Source organism: Zonotrichia leucophrys, chromosome 4A (genome assembly GCF_028769735.1).
Source record: "Zonotrichia leucophrys gambelii isolate GWCS_2022_RI chromosome 4A, RI_Zleu_2.0, whole genome shotgun sequence".
NCBI lineage: Eukaryota > Metazoa > Chordata > Aves > Passeriformes > Passerellidae > Zonotrichia > Zonotrichia leucophrys.
The window spans coordinates 7,459,391-7,480,524 of NC_088174.1; the positions used below are offsets into that span (position 1 = coordinate 7,459,391).

Consider the following 21,134-nt stretch of genomic DNA (forward strand, 5'->3'; position numbering starts at 1 on the left):
TGTCTTTCTAGTCAACTTGGTTTATTTGGTGTTTTCAAAGGTAGTTAAATTCTGGTTTTTACCCCCGTGACCCTGACACACACATTAACAAAATGTATTTTGTTACAGTAACATTCAACCTTCCTTTGGTACAGGTCACTTCTTCAGCAGCAAGGAATCTGTCTTGCTTTTAAGTTAGAACTTCACTCAAAAGAAAGAGTTCTCTAATTTCACAGCTCTCTTGTTTCTGAACTTCATTTGTTCCTCAACCTCATCTGTTAGAGAAGCAATTTTTAAAGCTCAGCCTGCCGACTCATCCTTCTTTTTCAGAGTCTGAAGCAGCATTATGGACTAATTCCACTTTTATCACAACAAATGAGTAGTTAAGGATGACAGTAGAGCACTTGTAAGGGTTCGTTAGTGGGTTGCTTGAAAATGACTGAGTTTATAGTGCCAGAAAGATCTGAAATTTGTGTCAGAGTATTCTCAGCTGAGGAATCTGAAACGAAGTACTGCCAAAGGAAAATGCAAGTAATTGAAAGAAAAAACACGAAAAGAGCCAGATGAATTCTTTCAATTCTCTCTTTTCTCTGTCAAACCTTTGACAAACCTTTTCTGAATCATTTTATTGCCATTTAAAATAGCTTCAGAAGTGAGGTGTCATAAGAAAAAAGCTCACAACATACACAGTACAAAAACTCTCAGGACATCTATATATAGGTTTTGGACTCATGAAAAAAAAGCAAACCAATTTTCTAGTGGTTTATTGCCTTTTTTAATAAAGGACGAGAAAGTTCATGCCATGTATACAGAACTTAAATGCAGGATTTTTTAAAAATCCATATCCCAATTTAAAGTGAATAAATAGTAATTAAATGAAAGTGGAGGTCAGTGCTGGGTCAGCTGTTCCAGAACTTGGATCACTACCAGGAAAATACACAGGAAACCTCTCAGTTGCTATAATGACTAAAATATAGATGATATAAACTCCCTGTTTTTCAGAGACTGGTGGCAGTTCAGATGGAAGAGGGGACAAACAGCAATAAAAAATCATTTGAGCCTTTGCTGACATTTACCACCAAGACTCTGACTTTTGTTCAGTTTTGAAGAGAAGGCCAAGCCTAATTTCTCTACTGCAGAATTTGCAAGTATTTTCCTATTTGAAATGCTAGAGAAAGAAATCTTGAATTCTGTCACTATTCACTTTGGAAGTTCTCTTTCACTGTGCATTTGTGGATTTCCACACACCTACACACTACAGTAACTTTTAAGCAGTCACCAGCATTATAGAAGAGCCTTGAGCAAAGCAGCAGCTTCTGAGTCCCAAACCTGGGGTGGGTGTTCCAGTGAAACACCTTGCTGCCTTTCCTTGTTAAATCTGTGACCTGTAGTATTTTAAATTAGACTTGTGCTCCCTCTGTGCCCTAGTGGAAGAGTCCCCAAGGGAGGGGTAGGTGCTGTACTCTTTAAACCACACTGACTATTGACGGTCACTGGCAAAGGGAGAGGAGGAATTACGGGCACTAGATCTAAGCTGGGCAAACAGCTCCTGTGATCATCAATGCCCTTCATCTACAATAACTTACAGAAAACACATTCCATGCTACAGATTTCAATTGTGTTTGGCTAAGAACAAAAAACAAGTGCTGGTGCTTGGGACTGGAGATACACAAACTCAGCTGTGTGGCTTTGATGGCACCTGAGCTCCTGCTGCAAACTCTTCAGGATGCACTTCCTCCATGAGAACCTTCTCTGGGAGTAAGCAAACAGTGCATCCCATCTCTTTCCTGTGCTTCCATTATCTCAGCCAATCATTAACATTTCTTTCCTATTCCAAACGTTCATAAAACAAAGCAGCAGTAGTTCAGAGTAGTTTTGTTGTAGCCTAAGCATTCTGAATAGTTGTGAAGCACCTTATAAACCACTGTAGCTGTTCTGCCAGAGCTAGTATAAGGCTTTAAAAATGCAAGTGTTCAAAAGAGCATAAAGAATTGTGCAGCTATTGCAAAATACTTAACCAAGTTACTAGGCAATTTCACTCCAAATGGAGCTGTTAGACAGCGATGCTCCTGGGCTCATTCACCTCCTGGCAAGGCCTTCTGAAGTCATGTCTACCTGAAAGCTGTGGATTTGTACATTGGTTTTCTTAATACACATTCATAAAACACAGAATTTGCAAACCTGTACAAAATGCTCCCATTTCAGGTTTGTATATAAATAGTGAGTACCTGTTACACAATGTGAAGTGAAATCTCCTTCACTTGAGAGCATGCTTTTTAAGCAACCATTGATTTGGAAAAATGTACTGGAAAGTGGCAGTTATCCATATTTTAGCAGCAGTCAGAAAGGTTGCTGGGGAGGGATTAGAAATCTAAACAGACATTCTTGCAAGGTAGTGAAGGTCAGTTCTAGGCAGCAGTTCAGCAGGGTGGCAGGGGCTGTGTGAGCACTGTCCCAGTGCAGCCCAGTGCTCCCAGGCAGCTGCAGGAGCCCCATGCAGGACAGGGATGGAGGATTTGTCCTCTCAGGAGGCACTGCCTATTTTAAAGGTTAGCCAGTGACACAAAGTGAAGCTTAAATCCTTTTCCTGCCTCTGGGTGCCTGGGAGCACTCCTGATAGTTGCTGATAAAAAGGAGGGGACTGCATCTTGTTAAGCTTGAGTTCTGTTGTACTGAGCATTACAGGTCTTAACAGATTTGTTTATTTTCTTTTGGGTTAAATGAGTCACTTGTTCTGGTGTGACTGAGATCTGAACCTGTCCTTGAAAGCATCCATATGCACACAGCTTTAATTGGGGTGACAATGTGGGTCTCTCAAGCCACAGAGACAGAATCACAGAATGAACTAGGTTGGAGAAGACCTTTGAGATCATCAAGTCCAACCTATGACCTAACCTAGCACCTCCTCATCAATGAGTGCCACATCCTGTGGGGGGATAGAATATAGGAAAATAAAGATAGTGTAGAAAGTAATCTCACCCCTAAGGAGTTGCAGCTGGGCCAATTATCAAGGATTAGGAGCAGGCCTGACTTTAACAGGCCACAGCTGTAAGCAATAAGAGGAAAAGTGCTATAAAAGAGTGAGGTGGTTGGGTGAGAAGGGAACTGGAGTCAGTGGCTGCTTTGTGAAGAAGAAAGAGTCAGTGCTCTGAGGAGCTGCCCACGAGAAACACCAAGAAGATATGGAACTTTTGTGATAAGGAGACAGCAGCATGGAACCCCTGCAATAAGGTAGCAACAACATCCAGTCTTTTTTAAACAAGTCCAGGGATAGTGACTCCACCACCTCCCTGGGTAGACAATTCCAGTGCCCAGTCACTCTTTCAGTGGATTTTTTCCTGATGTCTAACCTAAACTTCCCCTGGTGCAGCTTAAGACAAACTGTATCACTTCAGTTCCATTCTGATCTGCAGCACAGTGGAGCATTCCAATGGCATTTGCTAGAAGTGAACACTGCACACACATTATCAACTGTATTTGTGACTTGGTGTGAAAATCAGGTCCTTTGGTTGCAAGCTGAGCTCTGGGTGGTGGTGGTGAAGCATCCCCAACTCCTGATCTGGGAGCAGGGAGTCACCTGGCTCAGCCCAAGGCCCCACACAAGGACCCACCATAGGCACTTCATTTTAGGTGTAGCTACACAAAGGACTGTGATCCACCCTCAGGGAATGTGCAGCTTTGTCCCCACCACTGAAGTGACACTGCCCGGAGCTGAAGGCAGAAGGTGGCTGAGGCGCTTTGCAGGGTTTGGCTTTGGATTGCTATTTACAGGCACTTCACTGCCCTCACACCTGTAAGCTCTTGAAAAGTGACCACAGCTGAAGCACCTTCTGTGGATTTCCATCCACCTGCACACCAATCCTACACTACTGCTTCAATGTAAACATAAACCTCTTCACAAAAAATAAACACATGCTACCAGTCTAACCCTAAAGCCTAGAGCAATAAAAAGCCAGTTCAAGCTTAAATACACATTAAATAGCTTTGGAGTCAAATTAAATTAAAAGCTAAATTACAAGCACGTTAAGATCTCTGTTGCTGCTGACTGATTCTTTTCTAGCCCTGGGTCATGCTTTATATCTTCGCACTGTCTTGTTTTGGTGGTTCTGCTGACTGCGTTTCCAGGACTGAATATTTAACTGGGGAGAAAGAAAAAAACCCATGAGTACAATAGCACACGGTGGAACCAGGGCACAAGCAGCCCCAGCACTGGCTGATTGTGTGTGACACTGGAAAAGCCTTTGCAGCAGCTTTGATTGTCTGTCACTGACAGAAGGATCATGCTTCCCTGGTGCCAGACTCTCAGTGGCTGTTACATGAAAGCTCCATGTTAACTGCCATCATTTGCAGCAGAGCTCCTTGGGCTCTTTGCAGCCTTTTCTTTGTGTGCACTAAAGGGGTAAAGCTCGGTGGTGGGTGTTCCACAAAAGCTGCAGCATCACCTAAGCATGCCAGCATCAAAGGGACACAGCAGCTCCGGCAGCAGCGGGGACTTTGGGGAAGTGCCTGGGGGAAGCTGTTTTAGGGGAGGGAGGCAGGCAGGTAAGGGATGCAAGGCTCTCACCCTGGGGTTCCTCGCTCACGACGGCTTCCATGTTTTCTCCTTTCACGTACTCGGCGTTCAGTCCCTCTGAGGAACACAATAAACACAGTGAGAGGGGAAGGGTAGAAAGTGAAATTATTTGCTTTGATGTCTTAAAAACTCTGGTAATGGGCACAGAGCTGTAACAGCTGAGATGCCTTTTTGAAACCTCCTCTGCAGTGAAGGCAGCACAGAAGCCTCCATAACTTACAGCCAGTGCTGAGACTTGCTGGGTTTCAAAGTGCCCATGCAGCTCCTGGCAGGCACAGCTCCAGCAGCAGCTCTTTTGTCTGAGGCTCCTGCTTCATCTTTATCACGAGAGACAGCCCAGCTAATTCCTGTCTGAGGAGCTGAGCTCTGAGGAGTGCGGGAGGGGAAGGGAGGAAGGCTTCCCGGACAGGACTGCTCTGTGCCTCAGCACAGAGATGTGCCACAGCCTCATTAAGAGCTAAGTTATGCAGAGCTTCAAGCAGCAGTTCAGAGCAGGGCCGTGGTGATGAAGCAGGATCCCAGTGGGGTGTCAAATCCCGAGTAAGTCCCTTATTTAAATGCAAAGAAGTTCCCAACGTTATCAACAAGTGGAGCCGAGGCCATGAAGCAAGGCTGGGCAAGGGTGGGCAGGGCTGGCTGCAGGAGGGTGGGCAGGAGAAAGGGGGCTGCAGGAGAAAGGGATGGTCTAGCTCAGAGCTGGAGGTGAATCAAGAGAGGCTGGGGTGTGCCAGGACCTCAGGCATCCTCAGCAGCTCCTCTGAGGGACAGCTGTGGGGAAAGGCAGAGGTGGGAGTGCTGTGCTAGCTGTTGCATCCATTGGAGAAGGACCAGGGAAGGGGATTCCGGTGCTGGTCTGCAAATGAAGCCTGAGGCAATCAGGCCATGCAGCACACACTTTACAGGCATCTATAACTTGTTTGCACATATAAATATAGCTCAGGGTGTGGCAGGTACTGGCTGTGCCCCACCACCAGCTCAAGACAGGGCTCGCTGGTATCTCCCAGTGAAGGAGGGAGGCAGGGAATGGTGCCAGGACCAGGCCAAGGGAGTGTGGTGGGAGCCTTGGGCAGCAATGGGGCAGCTGCTGCCTCCAGGACACAGGAGAAAAGGGTTCTGCACCCCATAAAGCCCCCATGGCAGCAGGGACACTGCAGGCAGCAGCTGGCCAAGCTGTGGAGGCAGCAGAGGCACAGCTGCCACCCTGCCCAGGCACAGGAGGACGCTGAGCCACAACCAGGGCATGGCTGGTGAGTACCAGGTGAGGTGTAAGAAAACAAAGTGGGATGCAGAGTTCTAGGCAGTGCTGTGCATCTGCTTTATAGAAATCACCAGCAAATGCTCCTTGAAGAGACTCAAAGCTGAAGGACAGAGAAAGAAGCGAGGCTGTTCCTCTGTGCATCAAGTGAGTGGTCAGATGTGTTTTGCTGGACTAACAGCAAATGCAATTTATGTTTTTCAATAAAAAGCAGTGGCTGACAACTCTTAGATTTCTGTCATGCACTGCAATGCATCTAAGGCCTGACATTAGCCCAGCATGCCATGTCTGATGGCTTAAATTAATCCTCCTTTATAATTAACTTTAATTTCCTGCTGCCTTTCTGGGGCTTTGTGTCTCTCAGCTCCCTCCTCATCAAAGCCTTTACTCCATTTCTTTTATTATTTATTCTTGCCAAAATATCATTTAAGTGGGGGGAATGTACAAAAGTGTTTCATTCCATCACATTCATTTGACTTTTCCTGCTGATCTAATTTACCAAAATGCTGTTTGTTTCAGGCACAACTGGGAAAATAACACGATCCCAACAGAAATTTCCAACCCCAAACACCCTTTCCCTAGAGCAAATGGGACTCACAGGAGATTTCAATTGATTAATTTAGAAAAAGAGCTTGTAACTCAGCTGCCTGTAACTTCCCTCTCATAAAGAGCTGCAGGAGCCCAGCATGGTCAGGTGAGTGTTGTGGGCTGAGGCTGTGAGGACTCTCCTGCAATGCTTGCACCAAGCAGCTCAAAGGGGCAGCTCATGCAATAGGTGTTTTATGGTGAGTTTTGCTGCTTAATTTGCAGTTTACTACAATGATTGTCACACACCTGCTGAGGGTGCAGTGGGCTGAAGCCTCAGATGCAGACACTGCCCCTGTTCCCTTCCCTGCATCCCAGTGAGTTTTTACTGCTTCCTGAGGTTTGGGGGGGTTGGTTTGTTTATTTTGGGGTGGGTTTTCTTTTTTTTCATATTTTCTGTGTTTGGTATTGATGGTTTGGCCTTGGGCTGTGTTTGTGTGGGGTGTGAGAGCAGTGTGAGCCCTGGGGGTGGCAGTGGGTCCTGGGGCTGCCACTGCTGCTGGGCTCCTGTCTGTGCAAAGGCTGACATGGGGAGCTCAGTGACCTGTGCTGGGGCTTTGTTCTGCCAGCTGGGGGCACTGGGTGGGGATGGCAGCGGGGCTCAGCGTGGGACAGGTGTGTGCTGGGGGAAGGACTCACGCTGGATGCTGAAGCAGAACTTCTTCTGCTGGTAGGAGATGTAGCTGGAGACGGCCCCGATGAGCGCCATGGCCAGGCCGCTGGCGATGCCGGCGATTGTCCCGGTCTCTGCCACTGTGGGGCACACGGAGAGCTCAGGGACGGGCGCTCGCCCACGGCTCCCTCCCGCCCCACCTTCCCCGGACACACCCACCTCCGCTGTAGTCGTTGTTGTCGGTGTTGCCGCTGGCACCTGCAGAGACGATCCATCCATCAGTGCCCTGCACCTCCCTGCCCTCTGCTCCCCACACTGCCGGGCTCACAGGAGGGGACACACAGGACAGGGGGGACAGATGCCTCCATGGGCTGCAGCATTTCTGCTGCCCCACACTCCACTGGGCTGCTTGGTTTTGCTTCTGGGGGCGGCTTTGAAGCTGCTCCTGTCCCTCTGGGTGTGCATGGGGATCCCCTGCATGGGACACCTCTGCCTGTGTCTGACAATTACCCTCACCCCACTGCTGACTGGCTGAGCTCCATCACATCAGGGAACCCTCAATTGGATTGAAGTCTGTTTTGATATCACCTTCCCTGGAGAAACTGGGCTGGGAGGAGAAGCTGCTCCCCCTGGAAGGCGCAGTCCTTGCCGAGTCACTTCCATGTGAATTTATGGAAGCAGGTCAGCATTGTGTTAATGCCTCTGATGCGTCTTGTCCTTGGCACGGGGATTTATTAAATGTTGATTAGGCTCATGGTGTTCAGCTCTTTATGTGACTGCTTTTAATATTTAATGCTGTGGATCCTTGTGAACAGCTTATCCGGTTGTTGTTGGATTTCCCCCTTGCTCCAGACATTGGTGGTCATGTGGTGAAAAGCAAGCAAGGGCATGTAGCCATGCATGGCACCAGAGTGTCCTCAGGGTGATGGGGAGACACAGGTCCTGTCTGCCCTGGTGGCAGCTGGAGCTGAAGAGCCTCCATGGAATCAAACACAAGCATCTCCAGAGGCTGGCACCAGGAGTGACCACAGAAGACAAGAGCTTCTCCCTTGGCTCCATGGCTGAGACCCCTTTTGCCCCCAGCATGGAGGTGAGCACAGCTCTGCACAGGGCCCCTTCCAGGAGCTGGGGTAACCCTGAGCCATGACTGCTAAAGAAAACAACCATACCTAGGTCAGCACTTACCCTTCTTCTTGTCTGGGCTGTAGCCGCCGTCCACGATGCTGGCCAGGTCATCGTCTGAAAACCCTTTAAAAGGAACAGGAACAAACAGTGCTGGCACCTGAGGGAGCCACAGCTGTGCCAGAGGTTGGGATCACAGGCTGCTCCATCCCCCCTTGGCAACTGGGACTGGTCAAAAAGTAGTACTGCTTCTCTCACAGTTACCAGATGTTAACCCTGAATTACTTTAAGGTCATAGAAGAGGTAATAACTGACTAGTTTAAATGCTACTGTATTTTTTTTTTTACTGAAATGAGTGATTTTTAGGAGTGAGGATGACTGATAATCACAGATGATGATAATTCAAGAGTTCATTAAATGTTTTGGTGGTCAGCCTTGGCTGAGAGTGGGGGAGGCAGGAAGAAGTGGTTTGTGTGTGCTGTGGATCAGTGAGCCCCTGGCTGCACAAGCTGGGCCCGGAGTCCTGCAGGCAGGAGCTGACCCTTATCCTTCCCAGAGAGACATAACGGTCCAGGGGAAAATCTGAGCACCAGCATGTTTTGGTACACATGAAAAAGTTACCTTGTAGTGGGCAAGTCTAATTAATGCAGGATAAGTACAGAGAAATGGGGTCTGTGAACCTGCAGCTGAATGAGTGGTGCTGTTGAAGGTCTCAGCTGCAGCCCCAGAGGGAGCCCTGGGGTGCAGAAGGTGAGTGATGGGAGCAGAGACCCAACAGTGAGACAGCAAAAGGCTCCTCCTCTGATGCTGTGCATTGGGAAGGATTTCCTTTGCCTCAACTGGAAGAGACTGCCTTATTCATCAGCTTACCACAAAAACCAGATTTATGGGCTCAGTAATGAGTGTGAAAAGAATGAAAGCCCTGACTATGCCAGAGCCTGGAGAGATCCCAGGCAGTCCATGGAGCAGCAGTGCTGGGGGAATGTGTGTGCTGGTTTGTGGCCAGTGCCACGTTCCAGCAGTTCAACACCTCCACCTTTCCTGCAGGAGCCTGGAAGCTCAGCAAGCCCAGAATACCAAAGTGCAGACAAGTCACCCAGTTAATACAATGTAATAAAATACCTGCCTGTTAATTAGGCGTGTGAGCAGGGTGTACAGCCATCCCAACATCAATAAAGCAGCCGTGCAAAGTCTGCTTCCCAGCTCCAGTGCTCAGGGGAACAATCCTCACAGACAAATGATTCATTCACTGGAGTACTTCAGAGATGGAAAAAGATCCCTCCCAGCCCACAGGGTGTGTTAGGCCAGGACCTGAGCCTGCTCCAGATTTACACCTTGGCAGTGAGTGTGAACCCCAGCAGCCCAGGCCCTTGGCTAAAGAGCTGTTGGGTTTGGGGGAACTCAACACAACCACTACAACTTAATGGATCAGAAGAGACCCTGAGGGGAAAAACCTGCACACAGACATGGAGCAAGTTGTTAGGAGGAGACCCCCTCTGCCAGGGACCACTGAGGAACAGGCTCCTTCCCTCCCCAGGATGAAGTTGCCTCTGGAAATGTCCCCACTCTGAGCAGGCAGGACAGGACATTGGATCAGGCAGCACCTGTTTCTCTTTATCACATCTTTTAGGGGGAATGGTGTCAGGCTGGGAAGGATCTCCTGCAGGTCTCAGGGAACAGCAGGGCTGGAGCAAGCAGGACAGAGAGGAGAGGTCAGCCTACCTTCACCTGGCCTTACATCTGGCCTCCCAGGATCCTTCCTATCGTTCTTATCATCAAGGGCATCAGCCAAGTCAAAATCCATAGGATCCTTTTCTAGAAAACAAGACCAGGGTTAGCAATGTGGTGATAGGCCGAGGAGCTCTGAAATTAATTAATTAATCAGGGAAAAACACTGTTGGAAGAGATGAAGCTCCAGACACAAGCATTTCCCAATTCTGCTATGGGGCCTCATGGCAGATCTTCCAAACCCATCCTGTTCCATGTCCCCACGTTGCTGTGCTAGGGAATACCTTGTCCTTCCTGCAGGAACAGGGTCCCCATGGCTGGAGTGCCAGGCAATCAGATAAATGAGGCCAGGAGGACAAGTCAGAGCCAAACTGGTGCCCTGAGGGCCCAGCCAGTGAAGGGAGGGAGGTGGCTGTACCATGCTCACATGCTGGCTGGAATGGCTGTGGCTTGATTCTTTGGAGTTATTTTCCTCTGTGAATGCTCAGCTGGTCCTCTGAGCTGCCTGGCTGACAGAGGATATTGTCTCTGACAAACAGCAGCTCAAAGCCCAGTACAGAGCCAACTGTGCCCTCCCACCAGTGCTCTCCTGAGTTTCTGATTCAAACCAAAACCCAGCCTGGGCAGGCAGCAAAATGCCCAGCTGACAGGGTGCACAGGGTATCTGCCAGTGGAGCCCAACAGGGCTGTGCCATGACAGGGAGCACAACCAGCCCACAGCCTTCCAGCAAGCATGGGAATGAAGCAGGGTCCAGAGAGCACTGAGGTCCCCCGGGAAATGCAGGGTAATGCTCAGATGTCCTGTCCTCTCTGTGGTTTTTGGTATTTGGTTTTTTTTTTGAGGGGTCTCAGGTGAGCAAACAGACCAGGGGCTGTAAGTACCAGGACGAGGGCAATGCCACCATCCTGGAACATCCCAAATCCTCCCCTGTGCCAGCAGCAGAGCTGGAGTGAAGCAGCAGGGGCTGTGGAGATGATGCTCACCTGGGTTACGCTTAGGAGGGGCTCTTGTAGTTTTTGGCTGCTTGGTCGTGGTGGTGCGAATGACATCCCAAAAGCCAGTGTCTGAGGAGGAAAAAAAACCCCAAATGCTGTTACCCTCTGAAAGGTGGGTGCAGATGAGTGCTGAGGGGAAACCCCCACCCTGCTGGGACACTGGGGCTGCCTGGGCCAGCTCAGAGCTCTGGTGTTCACACAATCCCAGCTGGCATGGGGACAGCCCTCCCTCGGGGTGCCCTGGGGATGGATGCAGGGAGGGGGCTCTGCCTTACCCGGCTTCCCTGGCCTGGGGAAGGGCTTGGGAGTGGGCCTGGCTGGCTTGGTGGTTGTCTCCACAGGCGTGTCAAAGAAATCAGCCAGATCCAAGTCTGCAGGAGAGAAGGGATGGTCACACTCCTGTTTGTGGGGGCAGCACAAGGCTGCTGGCACACACCCTGCTCTGTGGGTGTTGTGCAATGGTGCTGCACCACTGCCAGGGCCTCCCATGCCAGGCTGGAGCTGGAAAGGGCATCCAGCCACTCTGCTGCTCAATCGTGACCTATCACAAAGGCTTCAGAGAAGCCTGGCACCATTCCAGTGTCCCCATCCAAGCTGTGGCTGCTGCCCAGCTCCAGCAATCCCAAAGTCTTTCACTTCTAGGGGAGTCCTGCTGGTACCTGCAGCATCTCCTGAGGGCTGGGGAGATGAGAAGGGGCAGTGGAACTGAGCCAGTGGCTGGGACACTGCTCCCTGTGCAGCTGCCCATGAGTGACCTTGAGCTGAGCAGGGCATGCACAGAGAGGGGCCAGGGCACAGGAATCTACTGCAGGAGCCTCCCAGTGCTATCACTCACACAAAAACACTCCCTGGGAAGAAGGAACTGGCTGACACAAAGCCTCAGCCTCCACACGTGTCCATTTCCCAGAGGGAGTTCACTGGATGGAACAACCTCTCTTTTGGGCTGCAATCCAAGCACTGAAGCCCTGTGTGTGCCTCTGGCACTTGGCTCTTCTTGTCCCTACCAAAGACCATGGTGGCCAAGAAGCCAGACAGTTGAATTTGCTTAAATCTGTGCCAAGACCCTCATGCAGGGGTGAGTGGATTTACTTCTTAGCACTCCTCTGATGCAGTTTATTGCAGGCTCCCCCAGTGGGACTGAGCAACCCTTCAGCTCCTGTGGCTGTGCTATATTTAACAGGGACTCTGTGGCCAGAATTCAGCCAGAGGAGCTGCTGGCAACAAAACTTGTGTGAATTGCAGGGAGCTTCCTCAACCATGGCACTGCTGGGAGCTGGCCAGACCACATTTGATGTGCACCAACAGTGAGAGACCCATTCTCCTCTGGACGTGTATATGTCACCAAGATGGTACTTTCATGGAGGCTGGGGCTATCTTGGAATAAAAAAAAAGGAAGGAAAGCTAGCAGGTGCCATGCAGATAGGAACAAAAGCTCTTGTGTAGCTGAGCAGTGATTTGTGTCTTCTCCATTAGGATACTGCAAAGTGTGCAAAATTCTGCCTTGGTTGTAAATTCCACTTAGCCTCAGCATGGACAGAAATATCAATATTGCATTTCTCTGGTCACACAGGAACAGTGCAGGTGCACACACAGCTCCAGCTTCCCCACGGGCAAGTGAAGGGGTCCCAAAGCAGCTGCTGAGGCAGCAGCACTCAGCCACACAGGGGCAGCCCATGGGGGCTCACAGTTCAGCCCCAGGGGAAGTGCACCCCCCACTGAGCTGACATGGGAGCATGCCAGGAGGTCTCACCTGTCCCACCTGTCCCACCTGCTGGCTTCCTGGGGCCCTTGGGAGTGGCTGTGACAAAAGAGATGGGGAGGAAAAGTGTTAGTCACAGGCATCACCAAAAATGTCACCTCTGGATTGAGAATGAATGGCAAAGATTTCAGCACAGCTTTCTGACATCTGCATTTGTAAACTTAGGGCACAGGGCCATGAACACCCTGCACACAGTGTGTGGCCACAGGGACCAGGACAGCCCATGGGTGAAATGGAGCCCAGTGCTGCCTTGAGCTGAGCCAGCACCCCAGCCCAGCTGGAGGGGAGCAGGGAGCTGCAGCAATCTGCCCCAAGGCTCTGGGATGAGCAGCAGGCAGGGAAGGGCAGGTACTGCACAGAGCAGTGTGGAAACCAGCAGGGAGGTGCCAGTGCTCTGGTGTCCCTGGCTGGTCAGGCAGCCCAATGACAGATAATCTCCTGTGCTGTGCTGTGCTCAGGAGGTTCCCTGTCAGCTGGAGGGCTATCAGTGACACCCTGATACTCAGATCCCAGGCCCCCAGGTACTCCTGGGCTAAAACAAGCTACAGCCACTGAGGGGGGAGGGAAGGAGCAATATGGGAACCACTGCCTATTAATAGTGGCTGGCATTACCAAGTATATGAATAAATGATGAGCAAGAGCTGTGGCTGCTCCATTCCCATTAATTTCCATTACACTGCAGTGGTGTTGCTGGGCTTCACTTCCGGTGTGCTGGTGTGGTTTGATGTGACCCAAGTCCAGACCCTTGGTTTGCTTTTTTCTGGGGCTGACATGAATGCAGAGTGGGATGCAGCATGTGGGGAGGCCATGGGGACAGTGCTGCCTCTTCCCTCCCTCACTGCAGGGACTCCAGCCTGGAGAACACCCCCCTCCCTCCACTTGAGGTGGCCCTTACATTAGTCATTACATTAGTCTAACCAGCTCTCCTCACATGCTGCATTAAATGGCTTTGCAAAATCCTAGAGGAGCTGCATGAGCCCTGTGACCAAGTCTGATACCCCATGGCCTATCCCATGCAGGACAGCTGCAGAGAGCACCCTCTATTCCACATAAACTCCAAGGTAAAGCAGCACAAGTGTCCCTCTGCTGTTAGACTACAGCACAAGAGGTTGCAAACAGTGTTACAGCTTTCCCTTCCATACAGGTGGGTATGTTCTGCCCCATCCCAGAGCCTGGCATCACTCATGGAGCATTTCCCACTGCTGCCCTGCCAGGTGCTGGGTCTGGGGACAGCCACCATGAGCTGTGTGGGGAGTGCTGGGCAGTGAGGGGTTTCTGGGTGCTGGCATTTGCAGCTCTGCCACAGCATCCCCATGGCTGGGGAGCAAATGGAGCCAGAGATGTGTGTGGGTGCAGAGTGGCCTTGGGCTCAGCACTGGGGTAAGGCAGGTGCCATTTCCCAGGGAGGGACATGAGCCTCCTCCCATCCCTCAGCTGCTGTGCTGGCAGTTAGATTTGTCCTTGGGGTGTAAAACACTAAAATACTGAATGCTGCTTGCCAGCAGTGGGGCACCCCGGGGAAGTGAGTTTGCTTTGACACTGGAACCCCAGTGAGGCAGTGAGGCCCCTGGGCACCGTGAGCTTTCCTGGGCACCACACTGCAGTGGCAGCAGGGCAGGGGCCAGCGAGCTGGGAGGGGCTGTATGATGGCTCCAGGGCTGCTGGTAGGCACTGCTGAGGCAGGCAAGGGAGCCAGAAGGGCAAGCTCCGTGCCACTGCTGCCTCAGAGCACTGTGTGCTGGGCCTCTGTGGCTCTCACAGGAGCCAGCAAGCAAAGGGCAGCAGGCAGCTTCTCCAGGACTGTCCCCAGCTCCCCCTGTGCAACCCAGACCCTGAGTCTCCCAGGCAGAAAGGATGAGGCAGCTGTATCCTCTACCACCCTCCCAGCAGCATCAGATCCCAAAGAACAAATTGCATCTGTTCACATCTATTTGTTTTCCCCTCTTTAGAGCAGTGCAGAAATGTGACTTACGTCTCCTGGTGACGGGGTCCAACAGGGCATCCTCTAGGTTGAAGTCATCTGTGCCATCCCCGTGACCTGGAGACAAAGCATCAGCACTGGCTGTACTCACTCCACACACAGTAATCCACCTCTAAATAAGGCATGGCTAGACTTGTTTGCTCAAATTGCTTTGTTTTTTTGCTGTCTTTTTTTCCAAGCCTGACCCAACACAGATGATGAGGAAGACATCAGCCCTCTCCAAATGCCGTGACTGTTAAATGCAGAGCAGCCATCTCTGGATTTTCCATTTGTCTGCCCTAATGGATGTGGTACAAAGACACATGTTAGGCTTAGATTTGTCAAGGAGAACCTACCAATTCATCTCTTGAGCTGCCACTCATCTCTGGCTGCGCTCACAATTATATGATTGCTGAACTCCATTAAAACATTGGGACAGTGCAGACAAATTCGGTGGCAAACAAAAAAGCCCCATGCCCCTCTTCTTCTCAAGTGCCTTCCAACATCAAAGGCTTTGCATAAAAAAGCTGTTGCTGGCTGCCAAGCACGACTTAGCATTTCAGAGGCAGCCTGCATCATTCTGCCTTGGAAATGTGAACGAGGATGAAACCCCCATCCCAGGGATATACGTGACAGGCACAGGCAGATTTTTTTGTTAGAGATGCCTCACCACAACTCCAGTCCCATAGCCCAGGGATAACTCAGGGCTACATCATGTTCTCCTGCAACAGGGCCAGCTAATCCTTCCTTTCTCAGTCTCTTTTTTGCATGGCATTAATTACTGTTGACTTACCCTAGTTCTGAATGTATTTGTCTTGATAAATTCATGCTTTTACATCTCGGAGCATGCTGAGTAATTAATATCCTTTGGGTTTGCTAAGTACTGCAGCACTGCAAGAGAACATTAAAATGGCTTTCCTCTTATTCCTACTGCTAAATGGATTTAGCTATTGCCACCTGAGCTCCAGCGTGCTTCATGAATAAATTTAAAGCTTTACTGACAAGGACAATAACAATGGGGAGGCACCAGTCCATCACAAAGCAGGTATCAGCGTTTCAGTGAAAAACTTCACCGAGAGTGGTCACTAAGTACTGCAGCAGCTGCAGCTCGGGTTCCTCTCACTCACACATCACCTCCCATCTCATCTGCTGCCTGTGAAACCCTCGGCAGCCCTGAGGGGATGGATGTGAGCTGTGAGCAGGGGCAGGGGCTGGGAAGGCGCTGTGGGTTTCTCCCCTTGGCAAAGGCTGGAGTTAGGAGCTGCTGGAGGGGATGTGTACAGAGTGAGTGTCCCAGCCCACGCTGGGTTTCCCATCGAGCTGAATGACGCCAGCACCTCCCTGTGAGCCTGGAGGAACAGCCAGCAGCAGGTGAGGCAGGGAACGTGCCTGGGAAACCCACAGGGAGAGGCACAGGGAAGAGCTCCTGCTCAGCACAGCAGGGCTCTGTCTGCCACCCTCAGCCTCCCTCCAGGCCTCTCTCCTCCCTTCCCAAAATCTCTCCCTCTTGGGCCTTATTGCTGGTGAAATGGTGGCACTGTGAGACAGGCATTGCTCTCCTGCTCTGACAGCCTGAGGGAAGCTGCAGAGCTAACAAGTGGTCTGTCAGTGTGAAGGAGCACAGTCAAAAACGTGCAAGGCCATCCACAGTCCTGGAAAACACCTGCCCAGCTCCAGGGCTTGCAGGGGGGGCTGCCAAACCACCAACAGCCCTGCTGAGACTCAACACACTGATCACTGTGCTGGCCAACTGCCCCAGCCTTGTCAGTCTGACAATTCTGTGCAGTCTTCCTTCTCCAGAATGGCTTTTCCCCAGTCTTTACTGGATTTCCAGGAACTAACAGGACTCCACCATTTGTTTCTTTCTATATAAAAGCATGCTTAAAAATAGGCAGAAGGGGAAACCCACGTTGCCTCTCTGGTGGGATGAGAAGTGTTCCCAGCCCGAAGGAGGAAAATGTTCTGTCACCGTGTGAGCTGGCAGGAGGGATGTGGTGGCAGCACCAACTCACAGCAGAATGCCAGGAGCCTCCCTTCCCTCTCCCTCTGCTCTCCATGATTAAATCAATATCAAGGCACTGACTTGCTGCACGCTGAGCCCTGTGTCAGTGTATCCTGCCCAGGCTTTGCCTCAGTGCAGGAGGGGGCAGCTGTGGGGTGTGTGCAGCTCATGCGCTCCAATGGAGGGCTCTGGGGGTTGTGGGGCTGCACAGAGATGTCCCCCCTGTGGGGACAGGGGCCCAGCAGGGAATACAGCATCCCAAAAAATGGGGTCTCTCCACTTGGCTTTGGGGGGTTCACTGGACCTGCCAGCTGAGAAGCACTTAGAGCCCCCCTGGGTTTGGTGACAGCTCCCTTGGCAACTCTCCCCAGGATGAGAGGAGGGTGCCCCTTCCAAAACCCCTCTCCAAAGAGCCAGCTGGCCCCAAGGGGGAGAGGTGTTCAGGGCCCTCCATCCTATGGGGCTGAGCCAAACAACAACAACTGGAGAGTCCTGGGCTGGAGCTGCATCCTGGGGGCTTTCCCTGCCCTGGTGGGAGAGGTGGCAATGCTGCCCAAGTGAGGGCTGGGCAAACTGTGGATGCACTGAACTGCCCAGTAAAACCCTCCCGTTGAGCAGCAGTGCTTGGCACAGCCTGGTACCCAGGGCTTCCCCAACGCTGCCCTGGCAAATCCTTTTCCAGATTCCCCCAGGTGTTAGCAAGGATTAATAAGAGATTGCCAGTTAATTGAAGCTAACATCTGTATTTCATGCAAAGGGTGTTGCAGAGATGTATTAGACCTTTTATAGATCAATACCTGAGCTCTGCTGTCACAGGCACACAAACAGATTGCTCCAACAGATAAGACTGGAATGCTCTCCTCATTCTTTTACTCTGTTATTGAGTGGTAACAAATCCGGTACTTCATGGCCAGACACTGGAAACCCCACCAGCTCTTGGTAGGTGTGTTTACAGTGCACGTGCAGTTTTTTGGAGGCAGCACTGCCACTCCCTGGTCTGTCCTGTGCAATCCCTTTGCTCCTGGGGCCCTGACACTGCTCCACAGTCACTGCAGGAGTGGAGCTTCCAAAGCCCTCTGATGGGAACTCAGGCACAGCACAGAGTATATTTACAGTAAGGGTTTATACTTTTCAGGAGAGCTCGGGGCCCATTCCTACACATCAGCACTCAGAAGCCACTGAGCTGCAGCAGAGTTTTGTCTGTGATGCCCATGAAGCAGAGTCAGGGTTGTGTATGCCCTGACATGTCACCTTCCCCACAGGACATGCCCACCCCCAACCTGTTACAGGGCCACAACAGCAGTGGTACACAAACCCCCCTTTGCTGGCTGCTCAGTGCTAGAGCAGTAAGGGATCCTTGTCAGGGCTGATGACCAGGCTAGTTTGGGTAATTTTTCCCCTACCCTTGCACTGGGTCTTTGGAAGAACTCTGCTCTTTGGCTGCTGGGAGAAAACACACATCCCCTGGGGCAACTGGGGGCAATTTCAGCCCTGAGTGCCCCCAGCCAAGGGCAGTGGAGCACCCAAAGGACTGCATCTCTATGGTGAGGGGGAGTAGGCAAATGAGGTATGTTTTCCATATTTTTACTTAATCTGGCAATCCACAGAGACCAAGCTGGGACATCACATGGCACCCAATATGAATCTCCCAAAGCCAGAATGGGGAGGTGGGGGGACCCCAAGGCTGCAGCTGTGTCCAGCAGAAGCTGTGTAACAGGGGTGAGAGTTATGGCCAAGCCAGCACTGCAGACTCCCCCACCTCTTGCTGAGTCCCCTTGCCTTGCCAGGGGTATTTTTAATCAGAGCTAGCTGCTCTTTGAAGGTAGAAGGTTTTTGTGCCTTAATGTATTCTCTCCTCATTATTTTCTGTAGCAGGCAGCTCAAACACACAATTGTACTCGTCAGCTTTTTAGTTTTTACAATTATATATATATTCTAATTAAGCCCCTCTATTTGACAAAGCTTGAATTACAGTATCATAATTCACACCCAGGATATTGCCAGGCCGTCTGCAGCTCTCAGAGCGAGGTGTTTTCCATTTTTAGCAGCAGCCCACGGATCTCTTTGTGCAGGATATGTGTGTTTGGCTTCCCTGGGAATAGAGAGCTGCAACAGCACGAGATTGACAGCCCGGGAGATTACGGGAGAATGCAAAGCAGGTACAAGGGCAGCAGAAAGTAATTCCAAGTGCCTGACTGCCATGGTGCAGCTGGGTGGGCACTGCAGCCACCTCAGGAGCAACACAGAGGGTGGGGGAGCAGGAGGAAAGCAGCAGAGCAAGAACTGTGGTAGCCAAAGGGTGTCCCCAGTGACCAACCCCTTCTCTTTGCTCCAAGTTATGATGATGGCACACACAGGTGGGTGGGTGGGCCTGAGGCTGGGCACCCACAGCTGTGCTGGGACCTGTGGGCAGGGCACTGGGGAAGGAGGGTTTGGGGGCAGAGCGGTGCTGCTGCACCTCTGGGCAGCATTTTCACAGTGGGGTTTCTGCCATTTCAGCACAGACACAGCCCAAAAGTCTGTGGGGAGTAAATGGCTGCTCCCCCACAGGCATGGGTCTGGGCATGGGTCTGCCCTGCTGTAGCACTGAGTGTGCCCAGGGACCTCTCCTGGGGCAGGTGACACCACAACACCACCAGCCAGGACAGAGCACAGCTTTGGAATCACCAATGCCTCCCCCACTGCTGTCTGGGCACTGGTCCCAGCCACTGCCAAATGGGAGGGAAATTTACTCGTGAATCCCAAATTCTTGTTGGCTGCTAAGGCCAAAGCGCAGCTCCATGTGTGTAGGGAGAGCAGTGCTCCTCAGAGCTGGGGTGTCACGGTCAGTCTCTGGTCACAGCACTGCTGCTGGAGCAGGTGGCTAAGGGCAGCTCCTGTGCAGCTGCACTGCTCCCTGCAGAGAGGCCAGGCTGCCTCAGCACACACCTCCTCCTCAGGGTAGCTCTGCCTTGAAAAGCAGACTTTGAACTTCCAATCTATCTCTCAGCTGCTGCCAGGGAAGACTGGCTGCCCTGCACAAACAAGCTGTCAGCAGCCCACCAGGGCAAGGGGTGGAGGGGCTCTGCTGGGAAGCAAAGTGTGGGAGAAACAGCCCCTTGCACTCACCCCAGCAGCGGGACCAACAGCTGATGCTGAGGTACAGCAATCCTGCCCAGGGCACGACCAGTCAAGAGCCGTGGGACACATTCCCCCAGCTGGGATTGACCCCTGCTCCTTGCAGGGGATGAGGGAATGCTGCTGTCCTTGCTCTCTATTCTCAGTGAAACATTTTGATTTTCAGAAGTACTAATCAAAAATCACTCTTGATTATGGCAAAAACAACCTCTGCTGAATTTTTTTTTTAATGCAATTAACAAGGGTGTATGGTAATTCCAAGCAATCTCGCTCTTGAGATTAAAGGAAAGCCTGCCAGGAAGCACATGAATAAAGCTTTAAGATGAGAATTTGCATAATGAAGACTTTCTCTTTGTGGAGGGACTGATGGTGGTTGTGTTTGAAACCTATTAAGGGAAATGCCTAAAAGCCTCCACTACAGCCAGGGCTCTGCTGCCCTGACCTGTGGGCCCCTGCTGGGAAGCTGAGCCCCACCACAACCCCAGCTCTGTCCCTTCCTCCAGCCAGTGCCCCAGGACAGGCCAGGAGAGACAGCCCCGTGCAAGCTCTGAAGTCTGCAGCTCAGGGTAACACACCTCACCTGGGCCCTGAGGCACAGCACAACACCGTGGTTCTGGGGCAGCTGCGTGAGAAGCAGGTGTCTGGTGCACCTTGATTTCAAGGCTTACTAGGAATGATATCAGTTATTTGGCAGTGGTACCCAGTAAGCTCTACACCCAGCAGGAGTGATGGAGCTGATGAGGAAACCAGCCTGCAGCAGGCTCCTTCCAGCAGACATCACTGGCACCACGATGTGGGGCAGGGCCAGAAGGGATCTTTGGTGGGCAGGGGAGCCGTGCTGGGACCTGCCTGGCCACGCTCTGGATGCCCAAGGGATGCAGTGCCCCTCCAGCCTGCACATGCTGAGGGCTGCACGAGGTCTGAAGGCATCCTCTCCCCACCTGCTGTGGAGGGACAGACCTGCAGCTTGCCTGCAAAGCACCTGAAGAAGCAGCACCACCGTGCATGCCCTGCCACGTCCCACAGCCCTGGGGAGCAGCTGGGGGCTCAGGCTGTGCTGCCATGGCCACACCAGGAGCTGCCAGCAGGTCCCTCTGCAGACACCAGACCAAAAACACAGCAGGGAGGAGTTTACATCTGCTGCCCTCTTGCACAGCCTTTCCACTCCTCCACAGCAAGATTTAAAACCCCAGAGGGAAGCACCCTTGCCTTGTCTTTGCCAACAGCTGCATCTGGTCACTGGCTGGCACAGAGCCTGCCCTATTTACCAGCACAGAGGCTGCAAGGAACCTTGGAAAGCTGAGGGTCCCTGCCACAGACAGACAAACACCTCCCAGCGCCAGCAGCAACTCTGAACAGCTCGGAGGGAAAGCAAAGCCCATCCAGGTCAGCAGGACCAAAGCCAGGAAAGGCTTTGCACGGGGGTTTCCCATGGAATGCCTTGG

The 21,134-nt window shown here is 51.6% G+C and overlaps 1 protein-coding gene across 1 annotated transcript in view; it reads right to left on the reverse strand.

Moving 5' to 3' along the window:
• CD99L2 (CD99 molecule like 2) overlaps window positions 1-21,134 on the reverse strand; it is a 30,131-nt gene continuing 8,997 nt past the window's right edge. The window contains exons 2-11 of the mRNA XM_064713277.1: window positions 14,583-14,648; window positions 12,602-12,649; window positions 11,127-11,222; window positions 10,840-10,920; window positions 9,850-9,942; window positions 8,191-8,253; window positions 7,225-7,263; window positions 7,032-7,145; window positions 4,544-4,609; window positions 1-4,118 (exon numbers count right to left, since the gene is read on the reverse strand). Of these exons, the coding sequence (XP_064569347.1) occupies window positions 4,054-4,118; window positions 4,544-4,609; window positions 7,032-7,145; window positions 7,225-7,263; window positions 8,191-8,253; window positions 9,850-9,942; window positions 10,840-10,920; window positions 11,127-11,222; window positions 12,602-12,649; window positions 14,583-14,648 (731 nt within the window). The 3' untranslated portion in view covers window positions 1-4,053. The remainder of the gene's footprint in view (window positions 4,119-4,543; window positions 4,610-7,031; window positions 7,146-7,224; window positions 7,264-8,190; window positions 8,254-9,849; window positions 9,943-10,839; window positions 10,921-11,126; window positions 11,223-12,601; window positions 12,650-14,582; window positions 14,649-21,134) is intronic.